This window comes from Muscardinus avellanarius (assembly GCF_963383645.1).
Source record: "Muscardinus avellanarius genome assembly, chromosome: 2".
NCBI classification, from domain to species: Eukaryota; Metazoa; Chordata; class Mammalia; order Rodentia; family Gliridae; genus Muscardinus; species Muscardinus avellanarius.
The window spans coordinates 28987050-29003508 of NC_137787.1; the positions used below are offsets into that span (position 1 = coordinate 28987050).

The 16459-nt window shown below is 37.5% G+C and overlaps 1 protein-coding gene across 3 annotated transcripts in view; it reads right to left on the reverse strand.

Annotated features, from left to right (window-relative positions):
• The window catches only part of UNC80 (unc-80 homolog, NALCN channel complex subunit), a gene marked incomplete at both ends in the record, with an annotated part of 220226 nt that overhangs the window by 184370 nt on the left and 19397 nt on the right, over positions 1–16459 (reverse strand). For all 3 annotated transcript variants that reach the window (XM_080689607.1, XM_080689608.1, XM_080689606.1), the window contains 6 exons: positions 4056–4424; positions 5735–6003; positions 7044–7184; positions 8063–8279; positions 9965–10099; positions 11148–11409. In XM_080689607.1, coding sequence (XP_080545733.1) covers positions 4056–4424; positions 5735–6003; positions 7044–7184; positions 8063–8279; positions 9965–10099; positions 11148–11409 — 1393 coding nt within the window. The remainder of the gene's footprint in view (positions 1–4055; positions 4425–5734; positions 6004–7043; positions 7185–8062; positions 8280–9964; positions 10100–11147; positions 11410–16459) is intronic.

The following is a 16459-nucleotide window of genomic DNA, read 5'->3' on the forward strand; positions in this document are numbered from 1 at the left end:
TCAGACCAGCTCCCACTCTAGGAACTATCCCTGATTAAGGCAAATAGATTTTTTTTAGAAACTGTCCTCATCTGCAGCTTCTGATAGTACCACCAATCAAGAATGACTGCTAAATTCCTGGACTGATTAAAATATGGAACTTTGAAATCTCACAGCAATTTCTGACATTTTGGAAGAATTTTTCTAATTGTATAGTTTCCCTGTGTTATATAATGCACAAGCACAAGCCAAGTCAGACTACATGAAACTTTATAAACATTCAGCTTGATCTCCCCTTGAGGCTAAATTGGAAGCCCTCGAGATAAATTATGAGAATCATTATCATCCACTTTTCTGTCCCTTTTAATGCTTGCTGTGAGCAGAGAACGTGGCTTCCAAAAAAGGAACTTCCTTGAATTATCTCCAAAGAAGCATAAGGAAGCTGTTGCTAAGGCATGGTGCTGAGCTCAGTGAGGAAGAACCATGATCCTTAGGAAGCTTCAGCCAGCTACATTCTGAGCTACATTCTGACATTAGCACACGTGTTTTGAACCTGGGATACCAGCGTTGGGTCCTTAATTGCATATGATGTTAGATAAGTTAATTAAAAGACTAAGTAACATGTTAGTTAACTTATCTCTTTGTGTTTTAGCTTCCTCCCCTGTGAATTAAACACCCCAGTAACTTGGAGGTAGAATGCCCCTGTACATCCCCAGTATGGGGTGGGGGGAGACAAGAAAAGGAGGAACAACTGCACGATATTAGGAAAGTCAGATGGCAATGTCTAGGTAACTCCCAGCTTTTTTACTTCTACTTAGCTTGGAGTACTCTTTCTCTGGGTGACCCCAAATTGTCTGTATCAACCTGGTTATGTGACAGGTTGTAGAACAACTGGAATCCATCATTTCATTTGCTCTACACAGTAAACCTAGGAAATAGGAAGGGCAACTACTGGTAGGGAGGAGGAAGTGTGGCAAATGTCCTCTTTTAAGTCCAGCTCTAGAGCTTCCTCTCTGATTAAATATTTACCAATTAAGGAGTCATTTCTATTTTAGATTAAATGTAAGCCTCAACATTTATTAATTATGCAACCTTGGGAAAGCTACTTAAACAATGGGGGTCCTACAAAATGGGGATGGTGATGATGATGATGATGATGATGATGATGATGATGATTGGGAGGTTAAGACAGGAGGATCCCAGTTCACGGACAGCCTCAGCTACTTACTGAGGCCCTTTGAAACTCAGTGAGACCCTGTTTCAAAATAAAGAATAAAAATAGGGTTGGGGGTGTAGCTCGAGGGAGAAAGCCCCTAGGCTCCATCCTTAGTACCACAATAATTAATTATTATTAATAATAATAATAATAATAATAATAATAATAGTGATAGCTATCCCACAGAGATGTTGTAAGAATCAAATAAGTGAAAATATTTAAGTTCCAAAATTAAAACAAAACAAATATTATTTCTAGGTGTGGAGAACTACCATACTCTGGGGTACTTTATGCAAGTTAGGCAAGACACCTTTCTTAGTTGATGAACTAAACAAGTCTATGGGTGAGCAGCTCTGTGAGCAGAGTTATCACTGGATTTCAGTCCTCACTGGCCCCCACAGTCCAGGGCCTGTGGGTACTACAGGGACAATACAGTCATATGCAATATTGACTCCGAAAAGATCACCCTGAGCAAGGACTCATCTGGAAGATTGGTTTACATCTAATTTTTAAATGATTCTATGTCCCTTTAAAAGTTCAATAGCTTTTTGTAATTATCTTTTTGGGGTTAAATTTCTTTAGGCCTTCAGATATCCTTAGAATTTAGATTGCTTTTGTAGAAAACATTTAGAATGAGGTATCAAGCTACAGACAAAAATCAGAGACATTAAATAACACTTAACTTAAAGTTCTCAGTATAACTTAGTGGCCAATATAAAAATAGAAATATCTTCTTTTCCTTTCTGTCTTAATCAATTCCTCATGCTTCTGATATTACTAGATTGCAAAATTAGATAACTTTCAGATTACACTGAAAATAACAGATGGTTTTAGGGCAGAACAGAATTTTGTGAATCACAAACACAATGCAGCTGACCTACCATCAGGCTTTTTATGTAAATTCTTTTTACTAAAAACAACATTATTTTTGAGAACTAACTGCAGTACACTAACATTTTGGTTGCTGTTTTAAATACCACATTAAAAATGCCTCATATACATCAAAAGTGATAATTTGGGTCAAGTAACATAGATAACATCAGGTTATAGTATCTAGGATAATATCTAGATAAAATATATGATTAAGGCAGAATAAAAAGTTCTAAAGATAAGGCTAAGGAACTAATGAATATTGGAGTGGGAATACTTGTATCAGATTCCACTAATATAGGGAAGATATATGTAATTCATGAAATGAACAAGCATAGATGATAAGTGCACATTAATTATGCACCAAGTAGGACAGGAAATAGAGAAGAAATTATTAAAGAGGAAAGAATACTGAAACCCTTATTCAGATGTAAATATCAGATGATCCATAAAAATAGACAGTTTATAGTTATTATATTATATATGGATGGCAGAATTCCATACAGTAAAACCTTATACTTGTAAACACTTGACATAATATGTAGATTGTTACCTGGTAGAGATTCAGATCTGTTGTTGATTTTAATTTCTCAATAGCATTTTCCAGATACAACCTCAAATTAAAATCAGTGTAATTCATGTGCATTTAAGCTACAACCTCAAATTGAAATCAGTGTAAATTATGTGAATTTAAACCACAATAATTTTACTTAAAGCTCAAATTGAAGAAGAAAATGATTTCTTGATGTGAAGTGCAGAGATCATAACCAGATGTTGCCAAGGCAGAGGGAATAAAATTCAGAAACAATCGATGATAAGAAGGTGAAAATCTCTGAGATGTGACACACTGAGACACGAGAGGACTGAGAAGGAGAGGTATGCCTGTGTCAGACCAACGTGAAGTAAGTCCACAACTACTCCAGCCAAATTCTCCTCCTGCTTCCCCAGTAACTGTGGTTGGGGTTGGCTGCCAAATATCTGTTACCTAACTCATAAGGAAAAACTTTATATTGAAGAAATACTATGCTGCTTATTATGGACTAGATGCTTTTGTCCTCTCCAAATTCATATGTTGAAGCCTTAACTTCCAATCTGATTATATTTGCAGATGGGCCTTTTGGGAGGTAATTAAAATTAAGTGAAGTCAGTGAGGGATTTAATGAAGGAAACACTTTCACTGACCTCGTGTACATACGTAAGAATACCAATGCCAATCTCCTTCTCTTGTGTGGGGAAGGGGATGGTATGGGGAGGGAGCTGAGTGGGGGAGCTCACCAAGTTCTGTGTGCATGTCTGTCACTATGACTCTGAATACATTGTGATGTGAGACCACAAGGCACCATACATAAAAATAAGTGAAGTCAGATATTGGGGCCTAAGGTCCATAGGGATTAGGTCATATAAAAGACACTAGAGCTCTCTGTCTCTATGCAAATAGACAAACAAGGTACCACAAAATGATGAGAGCACACACAAAGATGGTAGTCACTTGCAAGCCAAGGGAAGAGTCCTTGGAATTAAACCAATTACTTTGCTAAGAACTGTACTCTGGACAGGCACTTGACCTTGGACTTTCTAGCCTCCAGAACTGTGAAGAGTAAGTTCCTGTTGATTAGGTCATTCAGCATTCTGTTATGAGCAAACTAAGATGCTACTCAGTTAGGTTAGAGCCTGAAAGCCTTGAAAAACAGATGGCAGACTGAGAATTATGGTGACAGAATGTATTGGAGATGTTCTACTTTAGAAATAATGTGATCAGAGAATTTTTTCTAACATAGCAAGGAGGACAATGGGTTGAGACTTAAAACAGAGTCTCATCTGTTTCTACTCCCATCTGCTGAGACCCTGATGAAGAGTCTGTACTCATCACTTACTTGCTCCAGTGACTAGTTTCTGTTCTAAGTCAATAAATTACTGGCCAGCGAGCACCTGAAAGGAGTTTGGGGCAATGTTTCATGAGGACACAGAACAGAACATAGTTCATTCATACCTTCTCTTGGTTCTTATCATTCTTCTCATAAGGGCCACCTCCACCTCCTCCACCTCCTCCTCCGTCACCTCCTCCACCGCCTCCATCTCCACCTCCTTCCTCTTCTCCTCCTCCATCTCCAGCTCCACTAACTGAAGGGCCCCCAAATCCACAGCTGGAACTTCCAGATATTCCTTTGAACTGGAAAGTTCCTTCGCTTGCTCTCTTTTCCACAGTTTGATTTTCCTTATTTTCGCTCTTCTTTCTGTTCTTTTCTATGCAGGGGACTACACCGAGTTGAAGCAAGCATTCCACAATGTTTAGTGCCACATCACAGATGCGAGAGCTGATGTCATGATTAAGGACAAGATAAACAGCCTTCAGAACCACCTGAGGAAGACAAAGGTCCAATGGTACAATTAAGTCAACTCAATAGCCAATTTGGTTATTATGTTTAATCCATTTCCTTTGGCTGTGCTATACACTTGGGCATAAATAATTTTGAAAATTTTCAGATATTTTTTAAATCTAAGGTGCATTGAAATCTTGTATATATACTTAATACAGAGTAGTAAGTATTAAATCACCAAAATAATTAAAAACATGTATTACTCCCCCTTAAGTCTTCTGAAACTTGTCATGATCTAGACGGTTAATAGAGATGCTAAAGCCTAGTGAGTTCATGGGGGAATAATTACTTACCCAAATGGAAACATGTTCAAGTGATTTTTTAAAGTCAAGGTGTTTTAATCCTTTGCATTTTACTTTCCACAAATAATGAATGATCTAACAATGACTTATTCATGTTCATAATAGAGGAGCATTTGCTCATTTACATTTGTTTCATTACTTACCCTTCAATTTTAATGCATAATATTTGCATGTATAAATTATGACCCTTTATTGATTTTAATATTTTAAATCACTTGCTAAGCCAGATTCCCTAATGTGCAACAATAATGTTTGTGAAATATAACTGTAAAATATAACAACCCTTTCATTTGCTAATAACTATACTCAAGACAGGCATTCTTGAGAGTGTAAGCTTAAGTCTTTTGAGGACTTCTGTTCATTATTTCTGGCTGCACAGGAGGTTTATAGTCTTGTTTCTTCTACAATAAAAGAAAATAAAAGCCGGGTGTGGTGGCGCACACTTGTAATCCCAACATTCAGGAGGCAGAGACCAGAGGATCATAGTTCACAGGCAGCTTCAGCTACTTAGTGAGGCCCTTCTCATCTCAGTGAGACCCTGTTTCAAAAATAAAAAGACTAAAACATAGGGCTGGGAGTGTAGCTAGGAAGTACAATGCCCCTGGGTTCTATCCCCAGTACCACACAAAAAAAAAAAAGAAATAAAATAAGTGAATTTCTTGTTCTCATTCTAGAAAAAAGGAGGCCTAACAAACATTCACATATGTTTATGTATATGTATGTGAGTATACATATAATATATTAAGATTCATTAATGTTTGGGGTCATAAAAATATTTTGAGATCAGATAGAATCTAATACAATGCTTAGGAAAAAACAAAAGGTGCATCTACCCATGATGGTTGGCACATTTGTGAAATTCCTTACATGAGCAGCCTTTTCATTTTAAGGGTCAATACTCTTGATGCCCCTTTTACCCAACCTTGTACAAATTGGACTAAAGAATCAGTACTTTTCAAGCCTTTTTAAGAAAAAGTCCTGCTCCTTACAGAGAGATCCAGCATGCCATTCTTGTGGACAAAGTTGTTGGTTCCGTCAATATGTTCCGCATCTTCCAGGTAGCTGTAGTTTATGCAGGAGTCGGTGAGGCTCCGGGGAAGGTTTGCACATGCCAGGGGTTCGTGTGGCATCTCTGGGATAGGAACCTGGTTGCAGAGCTTCCTCATGTGCTCACTGAAAAAGTCTGCGTAGCCTACGTTGAAAGATGCCAACGTGGTATTGAAGGTTGCTACCGTGATAGTGGAGATCTGCGATCGCACTGATAAAACGAAACCAACATCTTAGTTTTCCTTACGTTATCCTGCTATATCAGCTCACCAGTCAGGCTATCTTTTCATTATGACCATGATCACGGCTTTAGCTTTTGTAGATATATAACTTACAGTCTCAAAGCTAGTCTCAGCTCCCATGGAATTGCTGAAGCTGTTCAGGCCATGTAATATTGATTAGTAATGAAGGTTATAGAAAAATTGAATTGTAAGAGTCTTCCTTACAGCTGAAGTTAGAATTGAAATTTTATCTAACATTGACTCAGTTTAGTGGATTATAATATGTAAATGTTATGAATTGTTAGATGTTGATATAAACTACTTTTATTCAAGTACTTCTCTATGAGTGTATTTTGTTTAGATTTAGTGTGCTACAGAAAATAAAAAATTTCTTTTCTCTGGCTAAAAGTAATGGGACACAAATTTGTAGTGGTAACTAGTAGATACTTGAAAAATTGTGAACGGGAAAGAGGAACTAAACTCAAGCTCCTATGAGCACATACAAATAAAAATCAATTATTTGTTTAAGAGTACGGAGTAAGAACCTGCCATGGATATTCCACCTAGAGGCACATGTTTGCTCCACATAAAACACATAAGGCACTTATCTGAAATAGAAGCTGTCTGAAAAAGGAATTGGTGGCTTAAGAAGGTAGTGACTTTCTTCCTACTGAAGATGTAAATGTCCCTTGGAAGAACACTACAGAAGCCAAAGAAGCACTAATCTTTGCCAGGTCCCCTGCAGCCTTGTGGCTCTATGATCTTTTTAATATAGAGTGGCTCATCTTTGTTCTCCCTCTAGAGGCATGGTGTTCATAATGTGGTGTCGAATAGCCCTTGCTACTAAGTATAGACTAAGAACAGCTAACAAGTAAATGACCAAGTAATATGACATGAGAATGAAAGTTTAATAATAATAATATTAATATTAAAACAATAAAGCAGAGGACAATGAAAATGGAACCTGATACAAGAACAGAAAAGAGTTAAAGAAACTTGAAGTCCTGTCCCAGGCCTGCCTTGGACCCACCTTCCTTGACTGTGTTCTCTCCGTGGCTGTTGGAGGGGTCGGGCAGGTCGCTCACCAGCGTGTGGTGGGAGTGGGAGTGCCTGGCACTCAGGCACTCCATCTCTGTGGCTGCATCTGAGCTGCCTCGCCGGGTCAGCTTTCCTGAGATGGACAAGATGCACAAGAGGTTTTTCTTTTGGTACTGGGGACTGAAGCCCCCCACAAAGGCATTCTACTTCTAGGCTACACCCCAAGCCCTTTTTCTATTTTCTGTTTTGAAACAGGGTCTCACCAAACTGCCAAGGCTGACCTTGAATCTGTGATCCTCTTGTCTCAGCCTCTCAAGTACTGGGATTACAGAGGTGTGCCACCGTAAGGGCTCACAAGAGGATTTTAAAATCTGAAAAATTCTCTGCTGAGATTTTGCCTTTCCAAAAGACAGTAGCAAAAGTGAGGGGGGTATTATTTAGAGCACAAGGCCAAAATAGAAAGAACTAAGCTCGCCTTGGGAATATTCAAGGTCAATATGATTGATGAAACAGCCTGTGATAAGGTCAGCCTCAATCTGAGCTGAACGTCAGGAACCATCTGTTGTGGCTCTGTGAGCTGTCAGCTCCTGATTTTAAGCTGGTCTTCTTAATATGCCATCCCAAAATAGGAAAAAAAAAATGTTTCTTTTTCTTTCTTTCACTTCTTTACAAAATAGCAGATCTAAATAAAAGTGCTTAATTTATTTTAAGATTAATGTATGAAAGATAAGGCACAGAACCCTCTATGGCCATGTTTCTGTATCTTTAGTGATCTAAGAAATTGGCCCATTTCCTGTCTAATTATACGGAATTCTTACATAATTACTTTAATTATTTGCATTTGTTTAGCTGTGAAAACAGCATTATTTCAGTCATGGAGAACCTGCATTTAGGCTCCAATTTCTTAGCTGAATTGTTTGAGAAAAAACTAGACTTGCCAGGGAGGCCTAGATCAAGATTCCTAAACAGGTCTCTCAGGCACTGCCCTATTTGGAAGGCCTTTTTGGTCACCTAAAATGGTGGTCTGCCAGCCTCCTTTTTCAATGCCTCGCCTGTCTTCTCCAAGCCCAGAGAAACTACCGAAGGAGAAGGTGCTGCGGGTGGGGGACACATCCAGATGGTCCTCATGAAGCAGGAACGGCACCCCCATTCTTCGTGGTCTTCTCTTCCCGGTATGGTGGAACGGAATGGAGCCTTTCCTCTCACGGTCTTCTTTACGGCTCTTGAACTGCAGTGGTGAAAGATCAAGGAAACATTCAGGCAGAGGGCAAAGGAAAGGTCAATTTCCCCCCTAGGGGCTCCGTGAAAAGAAGAACCAGGAAGTCACTGAAGGTCATTCAATAGAAATGGAAGAACTGTCCCTAGTGTGGTAGAAGAGCCAAAGAAATTAAGCCAAAGGTCATACATTCTATCTAGGTCTTCCTGCTGGGCAGGTTAGAGTAGTGCTTCTCAAACCTGGTCCCTGGACCAGCAGCATCAGCATCACTTGGAAACTTCCTAGAAATGCACTTTCTCCAGCTCATCCCAAGACACACTGCATTAGAAACTCACAAGATGAGGCCCAGCATTGTGTGTTTTCACAAACCCTCTAGGTGATTCTGATGCACACTGACATTCAAGAACCACTGAATTAGGGCATAGAAGCCCTGAGTCACCATGTGGTCCACATGGTTCAAGTTGTCTTTTTATTCTCTTCCATTTTCCAAGATGGATACTTATTATCTTAGTAGCCTACTTCAAATAGGCACAACTATTCAAAGAGAGTCAAAACATATATTGATACAAACCCATTATTCTTACAAAAAATTCAAGATTGAATATAACTAGACATTCAGAATTATCTGGGAAGTTTTAAAAATATACTTATGTCTGGGCCTAACCTTCTGCAGGTATAATTTAATTGGTCTGGGATTAGACCTGGGCACTTGAATTTTTTTTTTTTTTTTTTTTTTTGGTGGTACTGAGGGTTCCTGGAAACCCTTCTACTTCTGGGCTAAACTCCCAGACCCATTTTATATATTTTTTAAATTTGGAAACAGGGTCTCTTAAGCCAGCGTGGCTGGCTTCGAACCTGTGTCATACTCCTGTCTGCGCCTCCCAAGTGCGAGGATTACATGCATGCACCACCACGCCCGGCGGCACTTGAATTTGTAAAAGATCCTCAAAATTCTATGTGCTGCCAGTATTAAAAATTTCTCTTTTACCCTCAAACAATTAATGGTTTTCCAAAAATGATGATCGTTGCCTATTGTTGCATTATTAATGAAGGCAGACATACTGCTTATATAGCAACAAGCTGGGCTTATAGATGAATTAATTTACTCTATGTTCTTTATTGATATTAATAAGCTAATATTTTTAAAACCAAATAATTTTCAAATTAAAGAGAAAGTAAAACTACTACATATATATGAATCTCACACAATATTTTCTATTTTATTAGCTTTTGCACATTTATGAAAATGAGAGATGGACTCAGAATAGCAATAACTGTTTAGCTAGAAGACCTACTTTTGAGTTTGGGCTCAATCTATGGAAAACTAGGGCAAATTTCTTCTCTGCAAGACAGAAAGACAAAAGATTGTCTACAGATAGTGTCCATAGATAGTGAGAACTATATATATAAAGTACTCGATGAAATTAGCTGAACCATATAAATGTAAGTTGCCATCATTACTACCACTACTTCCTGCACCACCACCGTATGTCATTAGGATGAGGTTCATGACAACCCCATGGACCACTAAGATTAGGAAGCACACTCATACACACAGAAGGACCTGCACAGGTTACAGGGTTACATATGTCAGTGTTACAGCTGGGAGCTGACTGCAGAATGATCAGAAAACACCTCATGCTCCACTGACTCTTTAAAGTACTAAAATACCAAAAATCATAAATGGTTCTACTTACCTTTTTAAAAATGTTCATGCCCAGGTCTGTAGAAAGATCTGGAACTGCAGATCTACGCAGATTGGTCAATGAAACTTTAGAAAAGGCCTCGGGGCTAAGAGACTTTTCCTCTTCATTACACTTCATGGTGAGATCCTTAACAAACAAAGTAGGTAACGGTCAAGGACTTAGGGATGTGTACTCCAAAACTTATCGTATCGAGATGTTACCTTCTTAATAGGGGCATATTTATTGTCTTGATATCTATGAAGTATTTAATTTGTATGTCTAGACTTTCAAAATCCAAATTCAGCTACAGCAGAGATATATTTCACATTAGTCACAACTGTTTGGAGTTTTTAGGATGGAGGCTATGTAAGTCTTGATCCAGAGTGATAAAAAATGAGAAGATAGATACCTCCTTTTCTATTTCAATTTAAAAGTAATTTTACATTTAATAATTCATTAAAGAAAAGATTTGTTTAGGACAGAATACTGGTAAAGCAGAATTTTTTTCCACCCTGATATTGTTCATATAATGTCTAGAATATGCAGGAAAAAAATTTGAACCTAGCTAAGTCAAATTTAAGTATATCAAAACAAATGGAATACCCTACAAGTCAATTTTTCCTATATATTTTCAACATATAGTGTTGACAAGAAAGAGAAGAACAAGTGTTCAACTGATTTTAGGACTTTCATTTATCACAAAGCAATTTTCACGAGGGTGTCACCACACCAGTTCAAATCCTGCTTCTTTCCCTAAACATATATAATAAATAGCAAAACTACATATTAAAAGCAATATTTCTAGTGATGACATAGAGACACTGAACACTTCTGAATTACACCAAAGATGTTAAATCACATTCAATAAAATGCTAGTGTCACATAATTTATAATGATAATTGATAGATGGCATGTCAAAACTGTCTACTGAATATCTTGACTATATGGAAGACTCAATTTTCACTATTCAGAATAAATAGAGGCTTATATCACATTATCATGTGCAGGAGGTACATTTCTTCCAATGGTAGATTTAGAGCTAAATAGCAGCGAAAGGGTCCAGCTATGAAAAATGGGAGGGGGAAATAAAGACAACAGAGCAATCCACCAAGTAATTGTCACTGGAAAACTTAAGAGCTGGATACAGAGAAGAAAGAAGGTGAGGTCTAATGACAATGAGCATAGTTTGACTTACTTGGGTTTTGTGGGTGTTCACTAATGAGGGTGCTGCTGCCACCATCGAGCTGCTCCTGGGTCTGGGCAGGAGAGGAATATCTGGCTCTGGGGGCTTTTCTGGTTTCTCTTCCAACATGTGCCGCAGCCTTTGTAGATAGTACATCAGAGACCACTGAGTGCCTTCCTCCGACCAGTGTGGCTGGAGTAGGCAGCGAAGAACAGCAACGTCAAAGTAGGTGGCATAGCGGGACCTTTGGCATGGAGGTATCACAAGAGAGGCCCTGCACCCAGTGGCAGAAAGAGGATAGTCATCCTGGCAGTCGAGCCTTCCAGGAGGAAGCACAACAGACCCTACAGCTCTACTTTTCTCATTCGTTCATTTATTCATTTGCTTAGCTCTCAGCTGATTAGCTCTAACATCTTCCTAACTGATCTCACTCATATTGCTTTTGCTAAACCTTTCCTGGAAGAAGAGAATATTGAGAGATTTTTTAAGAAAGAGTAAGAGCCTGGCAAAGCTGAGGTTGGGGCAGAAAGGCAAATCAGCCTTTCAGTTAGAGCAACAATGCCTGCAAGAAATGCATTTTTGAAATCACAAGTTTGTCGGGGGAATTATAAATAATAGGTAGAGCAGGTGAGTGAATTGGTGGCAGATAATGATGAGAGTTGAACTACAGAAATAGATGGGTCATAAAACATAGTTCAGGTCATAATGTGTGTTTTATACTACACTTTCACTTTTCACTACAGTATTTCTCTTGTTTATATCATTGTGCTATTTTAATTTCAATCATAATATATTATGCAAAAAGAATGTACTGCAAAATAAACAAAAGTTTTACTATGAGAAAAACAAAATCATTTCAAACCCCAAAGTTATATATTTGTGTTATATATTTATACACACACACACACACACACACACACACACACACACACATATATATATATATATATATATATATATCAGTATAAGACAGCAAATCTAATTTTAAAAATATCAAGATTCAGCAATTCTATTCAATTTAAACTCATGATTTATTCATTAGTGTTCAAGCTTATTCTACTAAAATAGTTTTAAATGATTTCTGAGCACAATATATCATCTTAAGTATCTTGGGTACAGTGGACTATATGCTTGTATCTTTCAACATTCATATTTTGAAATCTTAACTTTCAATGCAATAGCATTAGAAGGTAATGCCTTTGGAAAAACAATTAAGTGGTGAGTGTTGACTCCTCATGGATAGACTCAAAGGAGACCAGAGAACTCTTTCCTTCCCACTATGTGAGAAGCAATGAGAAGCAGGCTGCAATCAGAACCAGACTGTGCCGCCACCTGATCTCAGACTTCCAGCATCCAGAACTGGGTGAAATTAATTTCTGTTGTTTATAAGCAACACCAGGTTATGGTTCTTTTTTTATTACAGCACGTCAGATTGACTAAGACATTAGTGTATATGAAGCTCATCTTGGGAAAACATGTGGTCCAGTAAAAAAAAAAAGAGAGGTAATAAATGATAAAATATCAGTGGAATTTCTGAGATCCAAAAGGTAGCTTGAATCTAAAACCTAAACTTAACTCCCAAGCACAATTTCCTTGTAAGTGAAATGATGCAAAAGGGAACATTTTGTACCCTGCTCTCTTCTAGTAAATGGCACCACCCACACATGAAGACCTCTTACAAAAACCACTGAGAACAAGAAAGAGAGCTTGTCCTGCACTCCCCAGGCCTGTGTTGTGAATTGAAGATTGATGATTCATCAGTGGTTCAAGAAATTAACTCAGTAGGACATAGCCATAATGAATCTATTAACTAAAATAAAAACTAGGGTGCAAGGTCTTGTGTGTTGGGTGAAATTCTTGTTTCACTTTACAAATTTGTCAAGGGTCATTAGTCAAATATTCTTTTTACTGTTAATCTAGTAAAAAGTTCAAAAATACAGACACAGACCATGTCTGGTACATTGTCTGTTTCTGTATCCTTCCTATGCCATCATGGAAGCCTATTCTATATATAATGAGAATATTTCCTTTTTTTTTTTTTTTGGTACTGGGGTTCCTGGAAACTCTTCTACCTTCGGGATACACTCCCAGACCTATTTTATATTTTTATTTGGAAACAGGGTCTCTTAAGCCAGTGCGGCTGGCTTTGAACCTGCGCGATCCTCCTGTCTCCGCCTCCCAAGCGCTGGGATTACAAGCGTGCGCCACCATGCCCGGCTTAATGAGAATATTTCTATTCTCATTAGTACCATTGTCTACTGTGTTGAGTGGTGATTGTCCATATACAAAGTGGTTTTTAATTTCAATGCTCTCTTACAGTCTAATATTCTCCAACATTTAAATTGACAAATAAGAAACAAAATAGCAGTTAAAATCCAACCATAAAAGGTGCTCCAGTATTAAATTATTTAACTGGGCTAGCAATCATGTTAAAAAAGCTTCCTATAACACTCAAAATTTTCATGTCCTACCAGTGTTTATCTTTTTCCCCAGAGATCCAGGATACTCTTTGAAAGTTAATTTCATAACAACTTTGAATCATTGATAGAGTTCCATCGATTCTTCTTCTGATCACTTCTCAGCAGTTCTTTCTACTTATGGACACCACTCTAGTCTAGCCACTAAAATCTCTCCCCAGGCCTATTGCAGTCGCTTCCTACAAGTCTCATTGTTTATGCTCTTATTCCTCCACTCCTCTGCTCAACCTCTTCCAACAGATTATTCAATCATTCTTAGAATAAAACGCAAGCGCTTTATCGTGGTTAAGAGGCCGGCATAATGTTATGTGCCTACCACTCCAACCTCATTTTCTCTCATGTTGTACCTGTTATTAACTCATTGCCTTTCAGGTCAAATTCATCTCTTTAAAAAATAAACAACCTCTATTTTAATATCTTCTGAAATTGTCCCTGCATACTACTTTCTTCCTTTTGAGACCTTGACAATTATCTATTGCCAAGTCTGTTTGGAGGAAAGAAGTTACCTCAATTGTCATTTCTACCCACTTCCTAAGCTGATTTTGCTACTCTCCCTTTCCCTCAACCCCTCTGTTTCTCTGTCTTGAAGAAGCATGACCTAACCCACTCAACTAAGCCTATCATTTACACCTAAGATAATAGGAAGCTTTCTTTTTTTCAGTGTTATACTCTTGGATTCATAAAGAAAAGACAAAGCATGAGGCTGGCTGGCTACCAGCTGTGTAATTTTAGATTCTCGAGCCTTCATGACAATCATCTGACTTATTATAAGACTCTGTGAAAACCATTATTTTCTTGACAAGGCTTCTGTGATTAAGGCAGATATTAGCAGTTCTATGGAATTATTTCCCCCTTTTAGACTAGCTGTAGTTATTATTTACCCTTTACTTTTTGCACATAACTTGGAGTCCCCAAATAACTTTAGTTATGAAACTGAATTAGGGAATCCATACATTATTTCAAATCCCTAGTGCACTGTTGCATAAGGGTTGCCAATAAACATCCCATGAGACTCACAGGAGGATAAGAAGGAGCAAGGTTGTTAAAAAGGTGGACACCTAGGTTTCACCCCGACTTCCTAAAACCAAAATCCAAAAGAGGGGCCCAGGAATCTACATGAAACCATACCCCCAGGTATTCTTTAAGTTCTCTTAATAAGATGGGAGGACCATTGCTTAGAGAAACTTGTAGTGCATGACTGCATTTCTTTTAGGCTGACATCCAAGACAAATCTGATATAGAAACACCATAACTGGGGTGATATGTTGACAGTTTTGTTTCTGAGGGCACCAGATGACTAAACTTATGTCTTTCTCTGCATGCAAAGTTTATTTTTGACTGAAAAGAACTACTAGCTCTACAGCTATGTCCCATGGGCATTAACTGCTTTCTAACAGAGCCTGCCATTGCACCTGATGACGGGCCGCAGAACAGCAAGACTCCACGAACCTACGGTTGTGGTCAGAGATGAGAACATGTCTAGAGACTATATAATCAAAGTTCATTAAGTAAATTCACATTTCAGTTGTTTAGTATTGAAAGAAACCCCTTTTGAAGCAACAAGAAACTAGCAAGACCTTTTAAAGCAAATATCTACAACCCAAAGTACTTCCATTTAAGATGTTATTTAAGCAATGGTTTATTTGACTTAAAATGTGAGCTGTACTGGTTGGAATAGTCACTAGAAAGCAAGAGTTATCAGAAAGCATTTTTATTTCATTTAGGAAAGCATTGTCAGATATAATTAACTAGTCATTAAATGAAAATTATTTTAATTAGTTAAATGAATTAACATGTGAGAAAAATTTGCATTACTGGATAAAAATGATAAGAGAAGCTCATTGTATGATGCGAGTGAACAGTTTTTTCCAAATCTAATATTCTACTCTTATAAATTAATTATGTAGTCAAAAATGAAAAAGTGAGAATTTTTTGGTAGACTAAAATACAACTTTTTTCTATATTACATATGTAAAAATAATTAAGAGAAGATCATATACAAAAACGAATAATGTTTATATATCCCTGATGGACTAATAGATGAGTTTTACTTATTTAATAATATTTTGCTTATTTAAATAATTTTCTATAATTATTTAGAATCATACAAAATCATAGGCACAGAATAAACAATACATTATGATGAAAATGATTTTCAAAAGAGATAAGAATTACTTTCATTGATTTTCCAAACAATATGGCTTTGGGAAACCAAGTTATTATTAATGAGTTTTGAAAGATGTTAGTAAAGAGCATGGAAGGCAAACATAACTCTGCAAATAGCAGACAATCTGTGGAGGCAGAGAACTGTGGGAATTAGTCTTGACCCTATGCAGTATTTAATGAAGCATAAATTAAGTCTATACATATGGTAATTAAAGATGAAATCTCACATTAATTTAAACAACTAGCTACCTGTTCTTGGATCACAGCATGTAGGGAAGAGTGATGCTCAATTCGGTCAAGGTCAGAGCAAAGGGCATGATGAATTGGATTTGTTTGGTATAAGAAGACAGTTTTTGTTGCTAGGATATTTGTTCCAGTTTGTTATTAAAGTTCTCTTCATTTCTGATTAATATAAGAACTCCTCCAATGAGGGCACATTAACATTAGCATTTTCTGAAAGGTCTGTCTTGTGCATAATAACGTCCATGGCAACCAGCCACTATAGCTAAGCAAAGAGAAGACAACTCATTTTTCCAAAGTGTCATGATTCGTGTCTAATTCACACATGTGGGTGTAAGCTTGCTGTGAAGAATCTATACAGATGCGTGTCAAGAAATGCATATTTATGTAGATGCATGAGTGTAGTAATGCTAGAGATAAAATATAACCCAAGACAATGTC